General features: G+C 40.5%; 1 protein-coding gene and 1 non-coding gene across 5 annotated transcripts; one reads left to right on the forward strand and one right to left on the reverse strand.

The window, feature by feature from the left end:
- The first annotated feature begins 1,952 nt into the window (after positions 1-1,952).
- On the forward strand, positions 1,953-21,951 carry SERBP1 (SERPINE1 mRNA binding protein 1). 4 transcript variants are annotated; one of them, XM_005543075.4, is made up of 8 exons: positions 1,953-2,367; positions 6,067-6,217; positions 7,071-7,211; positions 7,313-7,402; positions 7,957-8,079; positions 12,232-12,409; positions 17,027-17,200; positions 19,755-21,951. In XM_005543075.4, exons 1-8 carry the CDS (start codon positions 2,055-2,057, stop codon positions 19,809-19,811), a joined length of 1,227 nt encoding a protein of 408 aa, XP_005543132.2. In that variant the 5' UTR covers positions 1,953-2,054; the 3' UTR covers positions 19,812-21,951. The 4 variants fall into 4 exon arrangements, with proteins under 4 accessions (XP_005543132.2, XP_005543134.2, XP_005543133.2 ...); XM_005543077.4 differs by having other exon boundaries at positions 8,002-8,079; XM_005543076.4 differs by having other exon boundaries at positions 7,331-7,402.
- On the reverse strand, positions 15,075-15,179 carry LOC123570978 (U6 spliceosomal RNA). Its single transcript, XR_006695186.2, has one exon. It is a non-coding gene; the product is annotated as a U6 spliceosomal RNA (small nuclear RNA).
- Positions 21,952-23,171: the final 1,220 nt, after the last annotated feature.

Here is a 23,171-nt window from a genome sequence, read left to right on the forward strand (position 1 = left end):
TCATTTTCTTCATCTTAAAACAGAAGTAATAACCTTTTTTTGGGGGGGGGGTATGGAGTAATAACTTTCTTATAGAGCTGATGTAAGGTTTAAAGGAGATCACATACGTAAAGTGCACCAAGCACATACTAAAACATCACATTTTGGCTATGAATATCGTTACTGTGGCCGTGGCCAGAAAGAGGTAAGAAGAGGAGCTTTCACAGATGTCTCAAAGATGCAGATAGTCTCAAAGATGCAACAGCCTGTGAAGAGAGAGGATCTGTCAAAATGTGGAGATCTTCTACATTGCACTTGAGCTATTTCGAAAAGGTGGGAAGAGTATGGTCAAAAGCTCCTTGTCTTGGTAGGTGCCACGGAGCCAGAGCCTGTGAAAGAGAGGATGAGATAGGGGGTGTGTTTGAGGTTGGGGTGGGTAGGACTGAGGCAGCAGGGAAGTAAGTGGCTCTGAAGAGTAGGGGAGGATTGAGAAATAAGAAAACCAGGAGGTTTGCTGCCACATGTATGTAATATGACTCGTGTCTTCTATTTTCCCTGCTAAGGAATTGATTTAAAATCTGCTCGGAAATTGATGATTACATTCCGCCATGTTACATACCCTGACACACAACCATGTTTAAATCATATCGGAAACTTAAACATTGGACAGCTTTCTATCAGTGCAGAGTCTGAATTAAAGAGCTGATGTCCGGTCTCCTAGTGGAGGTAGAAGGCTGGGCTAATACCTGTCACTAGCACTTACAGAGGTGTGAATTTGGTAAATCATTTCATCTCTGAAGTGGTTTCAGCATTTGTGAAAAGAGGCAACTATTTGCGTAACACAATGTTGAGTTCAAGGTTATTCATAGCTCCTGCCAGAGATGCATTTGCTATTTTGTGTTAATGGAAAAGGATTTAAAAATTATGATATATTTAAACACGGTGCTACCAAATGTGCTTAAAATGCATTCAAACTGTATTCTTTTAATGAACTTTAATATTCTCAACTAGTATCAATGCTTTGTTATTATTAAGTATTGACTTCAATATTTCCCACCCCTCACCGCAACTCCTAGCACACACGCACTCGAAATGCTCTAAAATGGTATTTATTGAGCGCATGTGACTAACACCACAGCCACCTAAGCCCTGACTTGCCGGACACGAACGGACAATTAATTGGAATGACTGTAACAGCGTTTCTGTAAACAGTGCTTCCTAGCGGCTTGCCCAGTGTCTAGCGCTGCACAGTCAGGAGTTAACCACTCCTACGACACCGGCCGCCACACGGTGAGAAGCCCGGGAAAGACGCGCCACACTCCCATGTGATAGTTTCACTTGTCTTTTTGGTTAGTTCTGCTACCCTAGTTCACGTCCCCGCGAGAGGAAACGTATTCCACCTCACATTAGACAGAAGAGCCTCGATTCACCGTGGAGCCTGACAAAAGGGCACTCCAGCGACTGAGCTGCTCGGACTTGGCACAGGCAGGGTCCAGCCTACTCGCTGCCGGCGCGGCGTCTCAGCAACACCCCCTCCCCCGGAAGTTTGTGCGTCTCAGATGTAAGGTCTGGGAGTCACCTTGACCCTTCCCGGAGCGGTGGGGAAAGTTAGCCTGAGCCCGAGGGAGCGTGAGTGAAACCAAAGAGCACTTTCGCGAGTCAGCTACGCCGTCACGTTTTTCTGGTTTCAGGGTAGCTGAAGACCTAGAGAGTTTAAGGGCGACCAGAGCAGGTGGCAGGACTCCGCCCACCACCACGCTTCCCCTCCTTCAGCTCGCACGCTTCACTCCCTTCTTGGGGTCCCGCCTCTCGGGCGCGCGCGAAGAGTTGTCGCGCGGTGCATCCTGGGAATTGTAGTCCCAACGCAGGGAGTCGCCTCAGGAGAAACTACTCTGGCCTACACACCCCACAGTGCCTTGCGGCGCTGGCCGCTCCCGGATGTGTGCCTGGCGCCGGAAGAGAAGACGGCCCCCCTCTCTCGGCCCGGCCATCTTGTGGGAAGAGCTGAAGCAGGCGCTCTTGGCTCGGCGCGGCCCGCTGCAATCCGTGGAGGAACGCGCCGCCGAGCCACCATCATGCCTGGGCACTTACAGGAAGGCTTCGGCTGCGTGGTCACCAACCGATTCGACCAGTTATTTGACGACGAATCGGACCCCTTCGAGGTGCTGAAGGCAGCGGAGAACAAGAAAAAAGAAGCCGGCGGGGGCGGCGTTGGGGGCCCCGGGGCCAAGAGCGCAGCTCAGGCCGCGGCCCAGACCAACTCCAACGCGGCAGGCAAACAGCTGCGCAAGGAGTCCCAGAAAGACCGCAAGAACCCGCTGCCCCCCAGCGTTGGCGTGGTTGACAAGAAAGAGGAGACGCAGCCGCCCGTGGCGCTTAAGAAAGAAGGTAAAGCAGGGGCAGAATGTGGGGGAGACTGGGATGGAGGGAAGGAGCGAGAGGGCTGCCGGCTACCACTTGTTTCTGGAGCTCCGAGGGTCCGCGGGAGACTTTGCCGCCTATTTCCTCACGTTTCTTCACGCGACAAAAGCCAGGTCCTGCGAAGGTGCCAGGAGCGTGGTAGCCCCAAGTTCAAGCCACCGCCGGCGAGGCTCTCGGAGCCACCCCCTTCCCGCCTTAGGTTGTGAGCGGAGGAGCGTGGTCGGAGATGAGCTGCTCCTCGAGCGCGCTCGGGGTCCGGGGAGGCTGTTGCCTTCCCGCCGGATTCCTTGGCGGGCGAGCGCATGGACTGAGGTGCGGGGAAGCCGGCCGCTCACCGACGCTTGCCGTAGTTACGGAGGGGCTCGGGGTCCATCGCTGCTTACTGCGCAGAGCTGCTCCTTTGAGGTGCTGTTGTTTCAGGCTCCTGTCCTGCCATCTTGTCCCACGACGGCGCGGAGTATCCCCGCCGAAAAGCAGGGGGTCGTTCCAGGCCATCGGACGTGTGGAGTCAGCCGCAGGTTGGGGTGCCGCGTGTGCTTTATTGTTTCTCCTCCACCTCTCAACTGTTAGGACTTTCTCAGAACTTGCTGGGGTGAGTTGAGCTGTTGGGAAATGGAGGAGTTTGGCCACACTCGACTAAGCAGAAGCGGGAATTATGAATGAAGACTGGTGATCGCAGGACGTCCCGAGGAAAGTCCTCGAGTCACGATCCTCTCTCTCTCGACTCCCCAAACTGAGTCTTTCACATGGTGGACTCTGGGCCTCGTGGGTAAAGTGAGTGCAGAGGCTGTCACAGCGTTAGTCGCAGCAGAGCTCTTTAGAGTCTGCAGCTTTTTTTTCCCCCTCCACATGTGCGTGAAGCATGGTCAGAGTTTCACTGGCGGTTAATAGTTGCTTCCAGGGCACTGTGAGTTTCACAGGATTGTCTTGATTTTTGCATTCTCATTACCAGTTTGTTACGGATGAAAAAGAGCAAGTAGTTCGAAGATAAGAACGTGCATGATCAATAGCAAGCAGGTGTCGGACCTAAGGTCTGAATCTTTAAAGCTGTATTTATATGTTGAAAGTTGAAATTACCCCTTCCTGCCACGTGCTTCTCTGAAAGGAGTTCTCATTAGCTTTTGTTGACTTCTGTGACATTCAACTAATTTTGAAAATCAAAACAATTTCCTCGTGGTGGGATTTGTTTTAGGAGGTTTATTGTTTTTTGTGGTTTTTTTTTTTTTTGAGGACTTTTATGAGGCTTAGAATGAAGAACCTCGGTCCTAGGTGGTGAATGAAGAAAATAATTCTTGTGGTAAAATTATAGGTTGAGGAGAAACACAGTTGGAGTATTAGAAAGCATGTACATCACTTAGGCCAAGTATCTCTTCAGCCAATTAAGCTTTATGGCAATCTAACACACCTAAATAAATCATTTAATTCGTGTGTTAAGTAATGCTGACTTGTGTAATTATTTAAACTATGCTTAAGCTTAAGAAAGTAAACAAAAAAGTTGAGTCTGACGAATAGTGTGTACCAGGTAGATGTGTTCACTCATTTTGAATGTTCAAAACATGAAGCATGTTTAAATGCCTGAGTTATTTTGATCATGAAGCCCATCTAAGAAATAAGCTCTTACCTGAAAAGTATTTTAAGTGACAAATGTGGGGAATGATTTCATGAAGTTAGAACTAAGACTTAAGTTCACCATTCAATAAGTCTTTCCATGGGAAAACTATTCCATATTAGCAATCAACATTTTCCTTAGGTCAGTATTTCAGAGCACTCTTATTAAGTTGCATAAAATACAAGCATGTAAATACAAGAAAAGTGTTGAATGGACAATACCCGTTTTGAGATTCTACTGTCCTATTTACTGGGAATATATCTGTAAACAAAATCCCTGCAGATAGTAGGAAGGTTAACCTGATTGTGTTCTGTGGTTTTGACAACACATTGTGACATAATGCTTGACATACTTTAGACAGATATTTAATGTTTATGTTTTATGAATTAATTTTGTAGCTTCTCTTGCCTATTTGAAGAACTTGAGAATTGATAGCAGAATGTCATTGAGAGTGTAGACCAGGCATTTTCTAAAACAGAATGGATGCCTGAAACTAGTGCAGTTAATGAGCTTGCAGGTTATACATAAGTATATCAAAAGAAGCTTGCATTTTTAAATGTCAGTCTTTTTCATTAGGTGAGTTTAATCTAAGTTTCTAAGATTCTGTAAGCTTAATATTGATATTGGGTGGGGACGCCAACTATTGTTCACTTGGGTGTGTGTGGCTTGGATATTATTGCAAGGACTGGCTCCTTAACTCCACCCCAGTACGCTTTATTACTGATGACATTTATTTAAATACCTTGGTGTAAGGTCTAACATTTGTAGTCTGTCTTGTATTTGCTGGGAATGAACTTCAAAATTCTATTGAAGAGACTGATAGTTACTGTTTGGCTCCAGTTACAGGCAATTGAACAATTGGGTGTGTCCTGATGGTGTTCTACTTTCTTCGAACCAAAGTGAAGCAGCTTAAAATCTTGTAAAACCAATTCCTCAGCTGCTTTATGACTTTGTCAGAAATTGGGAATTAGAGCATACCAACAATCTTAAAGTCATTAATTTAATCATCCATCTATTGATCCTTAAGGGCACTAGTAATTTAAATTGGTTGCCTTTGTGGGGTTTCAAACATTACAGGAAAAGCAGTAAAGGGGGAAATTAGTAAATGCTTCAGCTATCACTTAGTGTCACAAGTTTCTTATTTCTTACCTACTGCTTAAAAGGGGTCTTATGTGTGTGGATTTGGTTTTTAAAGATTATTTGACAATAAAGATAGTTGTTAGGGCAGATTTTTTAGAGGACTGTCTCCATGCATAATAAGTAACTGTTTCCTAACTTGGAAGTACTTAGAGATGTGGGAGTGTGTACAAACATATATACACTTACATGCTATAAATTTTTAAACTGTTTAATAGGGGAAGATGGCCCTTTTTGTGTGCCTGCAGTTGAGACTAAAAGATGACACTTTCTGGTTAAATGGCTGTTTTAAACTGAGGTGATGTTCTCTAATAATCCTAAATGCCATATTTTCCTTTCAGATTTGTGATTCCATAGAATTATGAGTCTTAATTGCTTTTTTGTTTTTTCAGATTAGATAGGATAACAAAGTGTGGCCCTCACTTTTGTGAGGGGCCATATCTAGTGAGTGTGTTGATTTGCTTGGTTATTATGAACGGCTGCTGGTATTTTCTTTGGTATTTTAAAAGCCAAAATGTATCACTTGCCTAACATTTTTTAAATTTAAAACTTTTTATTAAGAGACTGATATCTTGAAAAGTGACGGGAATAATGGTTGCCCAAATGATTTCCAAGTCAGTTATAGAAAATGCTTATGAGGGGGAGAATAACTTGGCAAACTAAATAGAAGTTTAAAACAAGTTTATTGTCTGTATTTTATTTATTTATGTATTTGGTCCGTGGTATGGATTGGAAGGTTTATTGTCTTTAAATGGCAGTTTCCCTAAGGTACTTTGTTACACATTAGAGTTACCCAGTGTTTACTTTTTTCCAACAGGAAATGGTAGTGGATTGGAAGAGAAGCAGCTTTTTGACAGTCCAGGCCTAAACTTTTTGTATTGCGAAAATAGTTTGCTTATGCAGGTTATCTATCCTTTTAGGAATAAGACGAGTTGGAAGAAGACCTGATCAACAACTTCAGGGTGAAGGGAAAATAATTGATAGAAGACCAGAAAGGCGACCACCTCGTGAACGAAGATTCGAAAAGCCAATTGAAGAAAAGGGTGAAGGAGGCGAATTTTCAGTTGATCGGTAAGTTGTTTTTTTTTGTTTTTGAGCCAGGATCTTGGTCTAACTCCTAGGCTTGGAGTGCAGTGATGCAAGCGTAGCTCACTACAGTCTCTGCTTCCTGGGCTCAAGCAGTCCTCTCATTTCAACCTCCTCCTGAGTAGCTCGGACTACAAGATCACACCACCACACTCTGCTAATTTTTTTGTAGAGCTGAGGTCTCACTATCTATATTGCATGGGTGGGTCTTGAGCTCCTCTGCTCAAGCTATCCTCCTGCAATATTGGGATTACAGGCGTGAACCAAAAAAGTCTTCATATTTTGTTACTTTATAGAGTCACCGCTTAATGTTAAGCTATAAATTGGGAATAATTGCCAGGTAGCAGTCTGGCTAATTGTTTCTATTAGTTTTTGACAGAAACATCTGTATGTGTGCATTGTTATGTTTTAGACCTTTGGGTGATGGTTCAAACTTAGGTCTCTTGTAATGGAAGCACTTTATTGAATTGATAACCACTTTTTTTTTCTTGCTGTCTCCCGATACAGAGTTAGAAGGAAAATACTGTTGGTTTATTAAATGTGTTTAATTTTTAAGTGTATTAGTAAATAGTGATGGACTGGATTATATGTGCAATGAGTAACAGTGGAAAAGTATATGCATTGGTAGTAATGTTTTAGAGTGCTAAAATAGTTTTCTTGTTCTGGGAGGCTTTCTTGTTCTGGCTTCCTTTATGTTTAGAAATAGACTATTTTGAATTTTCTGAAGCATGTGTATTTATTGGTTTTTGAGCTGGTAAACATGTTCTGTATTTTTGGGTTTTTGGATGGATTTTCCTCATTCTGGAAACCATGGAAGTATAATTTGTTTATATTATAGACCGATTATTGACCGACCTATTCGAGGTCGTGGTGGTCTTGGAAGAGGTCGAGGGGGCCGTGGACGTGGAATGGGCCGAGGAGATGGATTTGATTCTCGTGGCAAACGTGAATTTGATAGGCATAGTGGAAGTGATAGATCGTAAGTCTTACTGGTTTTTAGTTTATTTTAATATTTTAATCTAATAAACAAACTTTGAATTTCTAGAACTAAAGAGTATTATGTTAACTCAGTTTTGTTAGTTCTTTTTCACATTACAGTGGCCTGAAGCACGAGGACAAACGTGGAGGTAGCGGATCTCACAACTGGGGAACTGTCAAAGATGAATTAACGTTGGTATTCTGATTTTTTAAAAAATTCTGTACCTAACTAGGGGTTAATCCATACCTCTGTCAAATTTTACTTGTCTCTGAGATAATGAATGCTCTCCTCTGAGAGCTACTGTAAGATAATGTCCTATGGGATGAATTTGGGTTGTAGTGTATTGAATGACTGGTTTTTCTATACTTCAATATATTTGTTACTCATTTTTCCCCCATATATATTTGTAGCTTTTCCTGAAACCCCACAATAAGGTTATTTGGGTATTCTGATTATCTTAGTGTCCTTAATAGTTCCTATTCTAGTTTTTGACTTTGTTGTCATTACAAAATTTGTTAAACTAGTAAAGCTTGGTTTTATAATTAGCTGCCTTGTTCTGTTACTTTTTAAGTATGAAGTATATGAACTAAATAGTTTATATTATTTGCTTTTCAAGGTCTTCTGGGGAGTATATTTAGTAGGAAAGGAGTTAGAGAATGTGAGGGCTTACGGTATTTTTGTATGAAGAACTCTTCAGCTACATGTAAATGGACCTAGATGCCTTTCTTTTTCTTTCTTTCCTTAGAGAGTCCCCCAAATACATTCAGAAACAAATATCTTATAATTACAGTGACTTGGATCAATCAAATGTGACTGAGGAAACACCTGAAGGTGAAGAACATCATCCAGTGGCAGACACTGAAAATAAGTAAGTGGTTTTGCGTGTAATAGTAATGACCCAGAATTGAAAGCACTGGATTTTGACCAATGAGATAACCCATAGATTTAATGCTGTTGCTTGATGGCTTTTTGTTTTTGACAAGGGAGACGTATTGTACCCTCATCCCTCAAAGAGTATTTAAAAGAATGCTTTTTTTTTTTTTTTTTTTTTTTTCTTTTTTTGGTAAGAGACAGGGTCTCACTATATTGCCTAGGCAGGTCTGGAATTCCTGGGCTCAAGCGTTCCTCCTGCCTTGGCCTTCCAAAGTGCTGGGATTACAGGCATGAGCCGCTGCACCCAGCCCTTAAAAGAGTGCTTTATGTGTATATATTTTGACTATGCTTTGAAAAATAGAATATTTTAATGTGGTTATTTCTGTTTGATTAGTCATTTTACCATTGTCATACAACCGTACAAATTTTACTTTGAGATAGTTAAAAGTAGAAAATGTGGCCATTTTAAGATTAGTTCTGTCTTGAAGTTACTTCCAACGTAGAATTTGGAACATAGCATTACTGGCCTGTTTTTAAATGTGTGAAGAGAGCAAAGATCAGAGTATGTTATTCACGAGCATTTTTTTCTTTTTTGAGACCAGGTCTCATTCTGTTGCCCAGGCTGGAATGCAGTGGAGTGATCTTGGCTCACTGCAGCCTCCGCTTCCTGGGCTCAAACAATCCTTCCACCTCAGCCACCTGAGTAGCTGGGACTACAGGTGCCTGCCACCAGGCCTGGCTAATTTTTGTATTTTTAGTAGAGGAGAGTTTCACCATTTTGCTCAGGCTGGTCTTCAACTCGTGAGTTCAGGCAAGCCACCCACCTTGGCCTGCCAAAGTGCTGGGATTACAGGCGTGAGCCATCTTGCCCAGCCCTTCACTAACTTTTTTTTTTTTTAATGCCTCGCTAATATTCTATATTTTTTAGTAGAGAGGGGTTTCACTGTCTTGGCCAACTGGACAGGCTGGTCTTGAACTCTTGACCTCAGGTGATCTGCCCTCCTCGGCCTCCCAGAGTGCTGGGATTACAGGAGTGAGCCACCACGTCTGGCCCTTCACTAGCTTTTAAAATTACGTGTTTTTGTTTTGTGTTTTTTTTTTTTTCTTTTTCGAGACAGTCTCGCTCTGTCACCCAGGCTGAAGTGCAGTGGCGTTATCTCGGCTCACTGCAACCTCTGCCTCCTGGGTTCAAGCAATTCTTCTACCTCAGTCTTCCGAGTAACTAGGATTACAGGCGTGCATCACCACACCTGGCTAATTTTTTATATTTCTAGTAGAGACGGTTTCACCATAATGGCCAGGCTGGTCTCGAATTCCTGATCAGAGTGCTGGGATTATGGGCGTGCGCCACGGCGCCTGGCCTAAAATTATGTTTATTTTGTCAGTTATTTGTTATTGTGGTTTAAAGTCTTGGATTACAGGTTGTTTAGGACAGTGATTCCTAACCAGAAGCATATTCAAGTTAGTTTGGGGGTGGGAGGGGCAGATGCTTTCTAAACTTGCTCTTTTTTTTTTTTTTTTTTTTTTTTTGAGACGGAGTTTCACTTGTTGCCCAGGCTGGAGTGCAATGGCGTGATCTCGGCTCACTGCATCCTCTGCCTCCTGGGTTCAAGTGATTCTCCTGCCTCAGCTCCTGAGTAACTGGGATTACAGGTATGTGCCACTATGCCCAGCTAAGTTTGTATTTTTAGTAGAGATGGGATTTCTCCATGTTGGTCAGGCTGATCTCCAACTCCCGACCTCAGGTGATCCGCACACCTCAGCATCCCAAAGTGCTGGGATTACAGGCGTGAGTCACTGCGCCTGGCCTTGAATTTTTTCTTTTCTTCAGGAAGAATTGCTCTTATGGTGAAACACTGTTAATGATGGGAGTATCATATTCCATGGATTTGTTGGGATAAGGAAAAATGATATACTATTGGAGGGAGTAGATAAAAGTACCTAGTATTGGGTGATGTTTTGAACTTGGTAGTACAAATTTATGCAAAACTATAATGGAATCATACTTTTGCCTGATAAACAATGAAATTGTGATTGGTGCCTTAACAAATGAACCCTATGCAACATTAAGTTTCTCACAGTGGTCAACATTTTTGTTTGTTTGTTTCTTTGAGACACAGTCTCCTGTCTCCCATGCTAGAGTGCAGTGGTGCGATTTTGGCTATTCTGAGGTTCAGGTGATTCCCCTGCCTCAGTCTCCCGATTACCTGGGACAATAGGTATGCTCCAGCATGCCCGGCTAATTTTTGTATTTTCAGTAGAGACACGGTTACACCATGTTGGCCAGGCTGGTCTTGAACTCCTGGCCTCAAGTGATCCTCCTGCCTTGGCCTCCCAAAATGCTGGGATTACAGGTGTGAGCCACGGCGTCCAACCACAACTGTTTAATAGAGCCCATGTTGAATCACTCAGAGTGATCTGCAAATATTATAACTTTACCAAAAGGTACTAATGTGCTGATAGCGTATCGGTAGCAAATCCTTAGCTGAGTACCCAGGAATGAAATTGAAGGTGTTTGGTTTAAAGAAAATAATTATCCATCACATTAGAACTGTCTCTAATCTTACTCCAGAGTAGGGAAGAATCTGGGCATAGCATATGGAAGTATAAATTTAAGAAACACAACATTGGCTGACTGATTAACTAGCTTATATATAGCTTCCAGAGCTTCTGTTTGGTTTTTATTTAATCTTTGCAGTGATTCCTGAAAGGTGGGTGTCATGCCTCCATGATATGATAAAAGGTATGCTAAGTTATATTCCTGGCTGTGTTATAACATGGGTAACCAGGACTTTTTTTATATTCTTGGATTTCTCATCTGTAAAATGACTGGGTGGACTCAGTACCCAATTCAGTGTAAACTTGCTCTAGAGTTGTTTTTTGTTTTTTGCAGCATAGATATAACTGGAGGAAGTTTTAAGATAGGATTTGTCAAATGGTAAAGGGCAGCATCCAGGGAGATATTTGAGCTCTAAAGCTAACTGAATCACCTGCTATCTTTGGAAAGAAGGGCTCCCCAAATAGCAAATGACTTGTTTGATGACAATTGCAAATTGAGATTATACTAAAATAATGGATCCTTAGGCCAGTGCTTTGTTTCTGTAAAAAGAGGAAAGGATCGTATTCAATAGTTATAGACTGGAGAATTATATTTAGAAATAAATGGTTTAGTGTTAAATAATGAAACCAGTGTGTGTTTGTGGATAGTTCTATTAGCAGTGAATCCTTGGCCTCCTTTCCATATACAGGTTGGTTTGAAAATTGGAGTATAAGGATTTTAGGATTTGTAGAAACATGGCTATTGTTTTTATTTGCTATAAGTGCTAGTTGCCGAAATAAAGCATAGAGGAACAGTTCTTTTATGTTCCAAAATTTGAACCCTGGTTGCTAACAGACATTCTTCTGTCAAGAGGATAACCTTCTTGTGTGTTATTAAGAATTAACGTATTTTGGGAATTATGGAAATTAAAAATGTGGTTTAAAAGAAGATAGGCTGAGGATTTTACCTAAGAAGGTAGTTTTTAAACAAGGTACTGTTTGGTTTTTTATTTTTTGAGACGGAGTCTCGCTCGTAGCCCAGGATGGAGTGCAGTGGTGTGATCTTGGCTCGCGAGCTCCGCCTCCCGGGTTCACGCCATTCTCCTGCCTCAGCCTCTGGAGTAGCTGGGACTATAGGTGCCCGCCACCACGCCTGGCTAATTTTTTGTATTTTTGGTAGAGACGGGGTTTCACTGTGTTAGCCAGGATGGTCTCGATCTCCTGATCTCGTGATCTGCCCGCCTCGGCCTCCCAAAGTGCTGGGATTACGGGCATGAGCCACTGTGCCCAGCCGGTACTGTTTTTAAGAAATGTATATTTTAGTATTGGTAAAGCCTGTTCTAGGTTGTATTACTGATAAATGATCATTTAAGAGTTCATGAGGATGAATTCTATATCCCTTACTTGTATATAGTCAGCAAACACTGAATTCCTGGTCTCTACCAAGTTGCTTAGTTACACAGGAAACTAGGATACCCTCATCCTTGGATAATCTTTCTCTAAAAGATTACAAGGTTCACTTTCTTAATTAAAATCATAAATTTGAAATATTTTGATGTAAATTATATCAGCTCTCTACCAGGTATAAAACTTGAAAACCTTTTCACAGGGAGAATGAAGTTGAAGAGGTAAAAGAGGAGGGTCCAAAAGAGATGACTTTGGATGAGTGGAAGGCTATTCAAAATAAGGACCGGGCAAAAGTAGAATTTAATATCCGAAAACCAAATGAAGGTGCTGATGGGCAGTGGAAGAAGGGATTTGTTCTTCATAAATCAAAGAGTGAAGAGGTAAAATTAAGTTTTGTCGTGTTTGAAAATGTTCACATGTGACTTGAATTGTATTTATAATTTTTGTTTTAAAATTTCACATGGGTGATTTGTCTATAAAAAAAGCTTTACATAGGATCATTTGGGGCAGATAATTTGCTTTATAAGGAAAATAAACTGTATTACATATTCTCAGAAAGTCCTTCGATCAGTTCATAATTATGTTTTATGTGGTAGAGATGCTTTTTCCTAAAAAGCTGTTAGTGGTGTATTGTGTAATTATTAGTGTTCAGAAATATGATAGTTCTTTTCAAAGTTGTGATTGTATTTTTGAAATCTTGCCAAACTGGAGATCATTAAAGGACTTTGGTATTATGGTGTTAGGTTGAAATCTTGACATTTTCATATAACCTAAAATGTAAGTGACTTCATTTGGAATTCAGCTTTTGAAACTGTCTGCCTATATCATATGTAATGGCCAGGACACTCAGTAAATGGTAATATGCATCTTGTCTAAGGAATGATGGCTTTAAAAACCAAAGAATATGTGGGTTTTACTTAAGAAACATGGAAACTAGTGAAAATACAGTTGACTTGTTGAACAATGTGAGGTTGCTAGGGGCACTGACCCTGCAGATCAGTGCACATGTAACCTTTGACTCTGCCGAAACTTAACTACTAATAACCTGTTGACTGAAAGTCTTATTGATAACATAACCAGTTAACGCATTTTGTATGTTGCATATTATATACTGTATTTTTATAGTAAAGTAAGTTAAAATGTTGAGAAAATATATTTACTGTTCATTAAGTGGAACTGGATTGTCACAAAGGTCTTTATTTTGGATAGGAAGAAGAGGGGTTGGGCTTGTTTCAAGGCTGACAGAGGCAGAATGTTCAAACCCAAGTTGTTCAAGGGTCAGCTGTATTGGAAAAAGTCACATTGATGGCTTTTGAATTGGTAGCTTCCGTTTAAGCTTTGGGGTGTGTTCTTAGAGGAATATTTCAGTGCCGCTCCCTGTTAGGGCTTGTATGAGTTTTTAAAGCCAAACTGTATTATTTCTTCTCCTAAATTTTTTTTCTCTATCAGCTTCCTTTAACCTTTTGACATTTGTGTTTGATTTATTCATATCATAAATTGGGCTGTGCCAGAAATCCAGACTGCAAGTTTTATCATCCTAAGGTAAAGTTAAATTAAAATATTGTGAGGGCAAACCCATTTAATAAGGTTATTAGTTATTTTTATTTTTTTTTGAGACACAGTCTGACTCTTTCGCCCAGGCTGGAATGCAGTGGTACCGTCTCTGCTCACCACAACCTCCCGCCTCTCGAATTCAAACAATTCTTGTGTCTCAACCTCCCCAGTAGCTGGGATTATGGACATTCGCCACCACGCCCGGGTAATGTTTGTATTTTTAGTAGAGATGAGGTTTCACCATGCTGGCCAGGCTGGTTTCAAACTCCTGGCCTCAAGTGATCCACCTGTCTCAGCCTCCCAAAGTGCTGGGATTATAGGCGTGTGCCACCATGCCCAGCCGATACGCTTAATTTTTTAAACTGCAAAATGGCTATAAGACAAACTTGGAAACATTGTAAAATAAAATGGAGGTTAAAAAGATTTAAAGTTTTTTTTAGGTTTAGAGATGATTTTTAACATATACTCCATATGAATGGTAAATGAGGAAATTATCTTTTTTTAAGTCCTGTAGAAAAAAACTGCATTAGAACACTTGGTTTTGGCCAGGCTCAGTGACTCACACCTGTAATCCCAGCACTTTGGGAGACTGAGGTGGGCGGATCACCTGAGGTCAGGATTTCAAGACCAGTCTGACCAACATGGAGAAACCCCATCTCTACTAAAGATACAAAATTAGCCAGGTGTGGTGGCGCATGCCTGTAATCCCAGCTACTCAGGAGGCTGAGGCAAGAGAATCACTTGAACACAGGAGGCGGAGGTTGCAGTGAGCTGAGGTTACACCACTGCACTCCAGCCTGGGCAACACAGCAAGACTCTTTCTCAAAAAAAATTTTTTAAAAAGCTCTTTAACTTGTACATATCTTCATTCTCATGACAAATGTGAGGTAGTTACGAGGAAGGAAGAAACTTTACAAATGGAGAACTGTGTTACCATGTTATTGACAGAGCTCAGAGTTTCTGTTTTCTGCTGCTCATTCTCTGAGCTCTCTAGAAAGAAGGAGGCTGGGCACAGTGGCTTACACCTGTAATCCCAGCACTTTGGGAGGCTGAGGCAAGCAGATATTTGAGTTGAAAGTTTGAGACCAGCCTGGGCAGCATGGCAAAACCCTGTTTCTACAAAAACTATAAAAATAATCTGGATGTGGTTGCATGCGCCTGTGGTCTCAGCTACCTAGGAGGCTGAGGCAGGAGAGGATCACTTGAGCCCAGGAAGCAGAGGTTGGGGTGAGCCAAGATTGCATCACTGCATTCCAGTCTAGTTGACAGAGCAAGACTGTCTCAAAAGAAAATAAAAGGTTCCCCCCAACCCCCTGCCCCAAATTTATCCCAGTACAGTTTCCTGGTATCTGCAGGGGATTCGTTCCAGGACCCAGACATACTAAAATTTTCAGATGCTCAAGTCCATTATATAAAATGGCATGGTATCTGCATATAGCCTAAACACATTTTCCCAAATACTTTATTTTTTATTGTTTCTATTTTTTTAATTAAAAAATAGAACAATTTACAGTTTTGCTTGTCATCCTTGTGGGGATCATGCTAATATTCTTTGCATCATTCCACTTTTAGTATGTGTGCTGCCAAAGTGAGCACTCCCCCATACACTTTATTTTGAGACAAGGTCTTGGTCTGTCATGTAGGCTGGAATGCAGTAGCATGGTCACAGCTTACTGCAGCCTCAACCTCCATGTGCTCAAGCGATCCTTCTAGCTCAGCCTCCTGAGTAGCTGGAACTACATGCCTGTGCCAGCTCCTGGACTCAGGCAGCCCTCCTGCCTATGCCTTCCAGAATGTGGGATTACAAGTTTCAGCCACTGCCCTTGCCTTACTTTTTATTGTTACATGGTTGGTTGGTTTTATTTTTTTCTGAATATTTTTGATAGGTGGTTTGCAATTAATTGAAAGCATTGGTTTGAAAGAGCAAACATTTAAAAATCACACAATTAGTATATATAATTCATCTTAATTTGCTGGTGTTTTTGTGAATTTGTTTTTATGTTTCTAGGCTCCTTTAAAATTTGTATTAGAGCCTTCTATTGCCTTACATTGTGTTAGTGTGGGTACAAAGGATTGACCTTTAATGCTAGTATGAGTTGATGTAAGGGATGAAAACACAAAAATTTATTTGTACTTTAAAGGCTAGTTATTAACAGTTGTAATATTTTAAGTTGAATCTAATGGAATTGTAATAGTACAAGTTCTAATGAAAGAAGAAAATGTTCTTTATTCCTGTAGAAAAGAGGATTTCTTACACGTATTTAGAAAAAGAAAGCTGTACTTTAAAGTCCCATAGGCACAGTTTTCAACTAGAAGATTAAAACCCATCCCAAGCATGGAAGAAGACATCAGGCATGGAGCAGTGTAGAACTGTCTGGCTTTTTGCTTTTTTCCTCCCAGACTGGGTCATGTATCTTAAACACAAATAGAAAGGATCTGGATTTCACAAACATGACTTCATTTTTAAGAAGTTTCTAGCTGGGCGTGGTGGCTCATGCCGGTAGTCCCAGCACTTTGGAGGGCCAACACCAGCGGATCGCTTGAGCCCAGGAGTTTGAGACCAGCCTGAGCAACACTGCGAAAACCTGTCTATAAAAAAATACAAAAAAAATTAGCCAGATGTCGTGGCATGTGCCTGTAGTCCCAGCTACTTGGGAGGCTGAGGTGGGAGGATCACTTGAGCCTGAGAGGTGGAGGTTGCAATGAACCCAGATTGCGCCACTGCACTCCAGCCTGGTGACAGAGTGAGACCCTGTCTCAAAAAAAAGAAAAAAAGATTCCTGTGACACATTTAAGCTGTGGATTTATTTGTGCATAGCTTTACAAGATTCCCCTTATGTAAAGTGTGTAGTGTTTCACTTGAATTTGTAGCTCTCCATATTTGTGTGGAAAAACATAATGGTTGTATATTAACAGAAGATGCTTCTGAAAAGTTTGTATGGAATAAGGTCATTACCCTAGTTATAGTTGAAAGAGTGTAGAACAGAGGTTTTCTTTTTAACTTGCGTGTTCTTTTTAACTTCAATGATAGTAGTAGCCTTATATGTCACCTCTCCAGAGGTCTTCATCAAGGATTCACATTGGAGTCCTGATCTGAAGGGCATATTTAAAATGTACTTGTCCAGATTTCACTGCTAAAGATTATGATTCAGTAGGTCTGGGATGGGCCACAATCATTTGGGTTGATTGTGATAGCGTATATGTCTTTAGTTGAGGACCGCTGATATTACCTGCAGTTTTGAGATAGAGAAAAGTGAAGGAAATTATTCCTCCAAGATCACTATAGCTGAGCCCTAGCTTGTTACCTGTGGAGACATTCAGACATTTGTTCACAGAAAGTACAGTTTGGATTTTTGGTCTTTTTAGAAGAAAGCTCATTATTTAGAAATTTTGTGACGTTACTTTTCTACTAATAACCCAGTCATCTTCACTTATGTTTTTAGGCTCATGCTGAAGATTCGGTTATGGACCATCATTTCCGGAAGCCAGCAAATGATATAACGTCTCAGCTGGAGATCAATTTTGGAGACCTTGGCCGCCCAGGACGTGGTGGCAGGGGAGGACGAGGTGGACGTGGGCGTGGTGGGCGCCCAAACCGTGGCAGCAGGACCGACAAGGTAATTTAAGACTTTGTTTTCCTTTTATGTAATTTAAGGACCTCTTAGAAGTCACTGGCTGGGTCCTTCTGGGAACATAAGAAGTAGAAGTAGTAGCAGTGTCTTTAAGAAACCACGTGTTGGCCGGGCGCGGTGGCTCAAGCCTGTAATCCCAGCACTTTGGGAGGCCGAGACGGGCGGATCATGAGGTCAGGAGATTGAGACCATCCTGGCTAACACGGTGAAACCCTGTCTCTACTGAAAAATACAAAAAACTAGTCGGGCGAGGTGGCGGGCGCCTGTAGTCCCAGCTACTCGGGAGGCTGAGGCAGGAGAATGGCGTAAACCTGGGAGGCGGATCTTGCAGTGTGAGCTGAGATCTGGCCACTGCATTCCAGCCTGGGCGACAGCACGAGACTCCGTCTCAAAAAAAAAAAAAAAAAAAAAAACAACCACGTGTTAGGTTATATTTTTGTTTAAAGCACTTAAATGTCTTTTTTGGAGTGCTGTAAGTAGTGTTAAGTTACCACCTTTTGAATTAGGTGCTGGTCATGGTGCTGGGCTAGGCATTTTATGTACTTAATGTCATTTAATTCTTGTTAACTATGATGACATTCTCATTTTCCAGACAAGAAAATCTGGTGTAGTGAATCAGGTTAACTCTTGACCTTTGCTAAGGCTTACCTGAAAAGCAATCTGTTCGCTTTGATAATTCCTAACTGCTTTTTAAGTCTCCGCTTAATAACCATCGTGTTCCTTGTATAATTCCTCTTGTGACACTCATGATTGTTGATGCTTTTTTCTTTTACTAGACTCTTCTGAGAGAGCTGGGATTCATTTTTGTCTTACTTTACTTTCTATAATCCCTCCGATGCCTTGAACAGTATATGGAACAAAACAAGTTCTTAGAGAAATATTTTGATGAATCCCAAGTAATTGATAGATATGAACTCAGATCTGATGCTTGGAAGCAACCATAATGTCCTCCTAAATTCTCAACATCTTACAAATTTGGGGACCCACCTGCTTGATTGAGTCTATTTTTGATTATTATAAGGGTAACTTATCACTGCCAGTGTAATGATACTTTGTTCCTCCAAGACCAATCTTTTTTTTTTTTTTTTTAAGGCGGCGGTTGTGTTTATGGGCTTTTCCCATACTTTTTTTTTTAGTTCTGTTATTTATACTTTAGGCTATAAAGAGCAATTTGGACTCCTTTTTTTGGACTTTTTTTTTTTGAGATGGAGTCGCTCTGTCGCCCAGGCTGGATTGCAGTGGCGGAATCTCAGCTCACTGCAAGCTCCGCCTCCCGGGTTCACGCCATTCTCCTGCCTCAGCCTCCCGAGTAGCTGGAACTACAGGCGCCCGCCACCTCGCCCGGCTAGTTTTTTTTTGTATTTTTTAGTAGAGACGGGGTTTCACCGTGTTAGCCAGGATGGTCTCGATCTCCTGACCTCGTGATCCACCCGTCTCGGCCTCCCAAAGTGCTGGGATTACAGGCTTGAGCCACCATGCCTGGCCCTGTTTTTGGACTTTTAACCTTGTTGATTATTGCTACTTAAATATTCGTTTCTTAGCATGCTTTCACATTGATGCCATTCTTATTTAGCAAGTGGAAAAAGTATAAGAATTCTGAACAACAATGCAAATTCACATACATAATTGCTTGTGAATCTATTCGTATGGTTTACTGGAAAAAACAAAACAACTGGGCTGGGCACATTGGCTCATGCCTGTAATCCCAGTACTTTGGGAGGCCTGGGTGAACAGATCACCTGAGGTTGGGAATTTGAGACCAGCCTGGCCAACATTGTGAAACCCTGTCTCATTAGCCAGGTATGGTGGCACAGCCCTGTAACCAGCTACTTGGGAGGCTGAGGCACAAGAATCCCCTGAACCCAGGAGGCGGAGGTTGCAGTGAACTGAGATCATGCTACTGCACTCCAGCTTGGGCAACAGAATGTAAGACTGTCTCCAAAAAAAAAAAGAGAAAAAGAAAACAACCCATACTATTACTCTGGAATGAAAGTAGGTCTTGATAGAAATTTAGGACAGGGCTCATTGCAAATATATGTAGTTTTTTTCTGATCCATAATTTTGTCTTGATACATTTTACCTAGAGTTTTAACAGTAGGGTTTTTTGTGGGTTGTTTTTTTGTTTGTTTGTTTGTTTTGTTTTGTTTTGTTTTGAGATGGGAGTCTCACTCTGTTGCCCAGGCTGGAGTGCAGTGGCCGGATCTCAGCTCACTGCAACCCTCGCCTCCCAGATTCAAGCTATTCTCCTGCCTCAGCCTCCCGAGTAGCTGGGATCACAGGTGCCTGCCACCACGCCCAGCTAATATTTTGTATTTTTAGTAGAGACAGCATTTCACCATGTTGGCCAAGCTGGTCTCAAACTCCTGACCTCAGGTCATCCACCCGCCTTGGCCTCCCAAAGTACTAGGATTACAGGTTTGAGCCACCGTGCCTGGCCAACAGTAAAATTTTTTAGAGTTCTATCTTAATGTAGACACTAGCTAACAATGTAATTTTGAAGAATTGAGAACTGTGGTTAATTTTGGTTTTTCTTTTTCAGTCAAGTGCTTCTGCTCCTGATGTGGATGACCCAGAGGCATTCCCAGCTCTGGCTTAACTGGATGCCATAAGACAACCCTGGTTCCTTTGTGAACCCTTCTGTTCAAAGCTTTTGCATGCTTAAGGATTCCAAACGACTAAGAAATTTAAAAAAAAAAAAAAGACTGTCATTCATACCATTCACACCTAAAGACTGAATTTTATCTGTTTTAAAAATGAACTTCTCTCGCTACACAGAAGTAACAAATATGGTAGTCAGTTTTGTATTTAGAAATGTATTGGTAGCAGGGATGTTTTCATAATTTTCAGAGATTATGCATTCTTCATGAATACTTTTGTATTGCTGCTTGCAAATATGCATTTCCAAACTTGAAATATAGGTGTGAACAGTGTGTACCAGTTTAAAGCTTTCACTTCATTTGTGTTTTTTAATTAAGGATTTAGAAGTTCCCCCAATTACAAACTGGTTTTAAATATTGGACATATTGGTTTTAATACCTGCTTTGCATATTCACACATGGTCAACTGGGACATGTTAAACTTTGATTTGTCAAATTTTATGCTGTGTGGAATACTAACTATATGTATTTTAACTTAGTTTTAATATTTTCATTTTTGGGGAAAAATCTTTTTTCACTTCTCATGATAGCTGTTATATATATATGCTAAATCTTTATATACAGAAATATCAGTACTTGAACAAATTCAAAGCACATTGGTTTATTAACCCTTGCTCCTTGCATGGTTCATTAGGTTCAGATTATAACTGATTTACATTTTCAACTATATTTACTTTTTAAATGTGTGACTTTCCCATTTTAAAATCTAAACTAGACATCTTAATTGGTGAAAGTTGTTTAAGCTACTTATTGTTGGTAGACACATCCTGTCAAGTGAAGTAGTTTTATAGGTATGGGTTTTTTCTCCCCCTCCACCAGGGTGGGTGGAATAAGTTGATTTGGCCAATGTGTAATATTTAAACTGTTCTGTAAAATAAGTGTCTGGCCATTTGGTATGATTTCTGTGTGTGAAAGGTCACAAAATCAAAATGGTGCATCCATGATCAGCAACCATTTAACCCTTCCTTGTTCTAAAACAAAAACCAAAGGGCACTGGTTGGTAGGGTGAGGTGGGGAGTATTTTAATTTTTGGAATTTGGGAAGCAGACCAGCTTTACTTTATAAGGCTGGAACAGCAGCACTATCCATGAAATATAAACCAAAAATCTTTACTATTTCCTAGATTGCTATTATTTGGTCCTAAGTTGAGTATTCCACAGAAAGTGGTAATTATCTTTTCTCTCTTCCTCCATTAGAAAATTAGGTTAATAATGGATTCCTATAATGGGAGCATCACTACTTATTAAAACACACATAGAATGATGAATAAAGTTTTCTAGGATTGTCTTTTATTCTGCCACATTTATTGATAAACTGAAGGAATTTTTAAAAAAGTTTTAAGAATCATTTGTCACGTCATTTTTAGAAATGTTCTACCTGTATATGGTAATGTCCAATTTTAAAAGTATTGGACATCTTCAGTCTTAAACAGTTATATTTAGCTGATTGGTTCTCACATATACTTCTAAAAGAGAAATTTTATGTTATAAGAGTTACTTGTTTGGATTAGATTTATTAATCTCAGTTACCTACTATTCTGACATTTTAGGAAGGAGGTAATTGTTTTTAATGATGGATAAACTTGTGCTGGTGTTTTGGATCTTATGATGCTGAGCATGTTCTGCACTGGTGCTATTGTCTAATATAATTTTATATTTACAAACATACGTGCTACCCTGAGATTAATTTAGTCCATATGAACTGTTGACCCCTTTTGAGACGGCAACATACGCACTCATAAATCAGTGTGTTTAGACTTCTCAAGTATCTAACTCATTTCCAAACATGTACCATGTTTATAAATCTTGATTTCTAGCAACATGCTATAGAAAACACCTGCTATTCAAAACACAACTTCTACTCAGTGTCATCCATTGCTGTCGTGAGAGACGACATAGCAATATCTGGTATGTTGCAAGCTTTCAAGATAGCCTGAACTTAAAAAGTTGGTCCATTAGTTGTATCTGATGGATATAAATTTGCCTCCTAGTTCACTTTGTGTCAAGAGCTAAAACTGTGAACCTAACTTTCTCTTACTGGTGGGTAATAACTGAAAATAAAGATTTATTTTCATGCTCACTTCTTAAAAGTCATAAAAACAATCAAATAGGATCATGTTTATTGTCATGTGTTTCCTGGTTTCTGACCTGTGTGCACACCCCTTTGTGCTTACAATTTTTAAATTGAATTTCATATGGGGTTTTTATTTGCTAAAAACCAGGCTGTTGAATCACATTTGGGAAGGGTACTTATCTTAATGACTAGTGACTTAATTGGGAAAGTTGAATTCTTGTAAGATGCAAAATCCAAGGACTTCTTGGATTTAATCTAATTGTTACTTCTTAGCAGATCACTTTTTTGATAATGAAAGTTAAGCATACTGAATGCTACTTTTTATTGATAAACTGGCTATAATAGTCTAGGGGGAAAATTCCTAAACAGATACAGATTCCTAAAGTAATAGTGGCAGCTGATGTTTCAGTGAACTTCTATCTTGATGCGTTTAAATGGAAGTAATACCAGAGCTGACATTTTAAAGGCATTTTTACAGCTTGAAATGAAATGATTTATTAGCTATTTTGAGACCTGTGGAGTTATGCAAGAATTTTAAAAAGTGACACCATATACATCTAGTCAGTTCCTTCACTCTTATTTTTTGGATGGAAGTAGGACACTTCATTTCCAGGATTGTAAATATATTTGGGGCTTGTTTTTGGTGTGGGTTTAAAAGGAAGATACTAAGTATTCATTCTAATTTTGTTATTTTTCTAGTTGCCAGAGATGGTTGCACTGAAATAGAAAAATAGGGGGTTGCATACAAAGCCTCAGTGTGTATTGGATTTTGAAAATACTAGATTGGTGCGATTACTTTTGTACCAACCTAACATGTCTAGGAAAGTACCATCATATGGAAGGAAACAGCAGGTATTAGAAGGTTCAAAGGAATGAGAACTAGGAAGTTGATAGAACCTAATCGATGTTGACTCAAGGTAAGATTGTTCAGGTATGTTAGTGGACATCTAGTCCAATGGTATAGCAAATTCCAGAGGTCTCAGGTGCATGTAATTCTACTTAAGAAAGTAAACACTTAGAAAATAGATTATAACCCAGATGTTTGGATTACACTGAGATAAATATGTAAAGTTTTAGCAAGTCTGAACATGTACAAGCCAGATCTTCAGATTGACTAAGAAAAGCCCAGAAAGTTCATTATTTACTGTGCTTTCTATGGCATAACTGGTGACAAGGCAGTAAAATGATACATATTTGAACTGGATCATAGTAATTCAATGATTGAT

This window comes from Macaca fascicularis, chromosome 1, assembly GCF_037993035.2.
Source record: "Macaca fascicularis isolate 582-1 chromosome 1, T2T-MFA8v1.1".
In the NCBI taxonomy this organism is placed as follows: domain Eukaryota; kingdom Metazoa; phylum Chordata; class Mammalia; order Primates; family Cercopithecidae; genus Macaca; species Macaca fascicularis.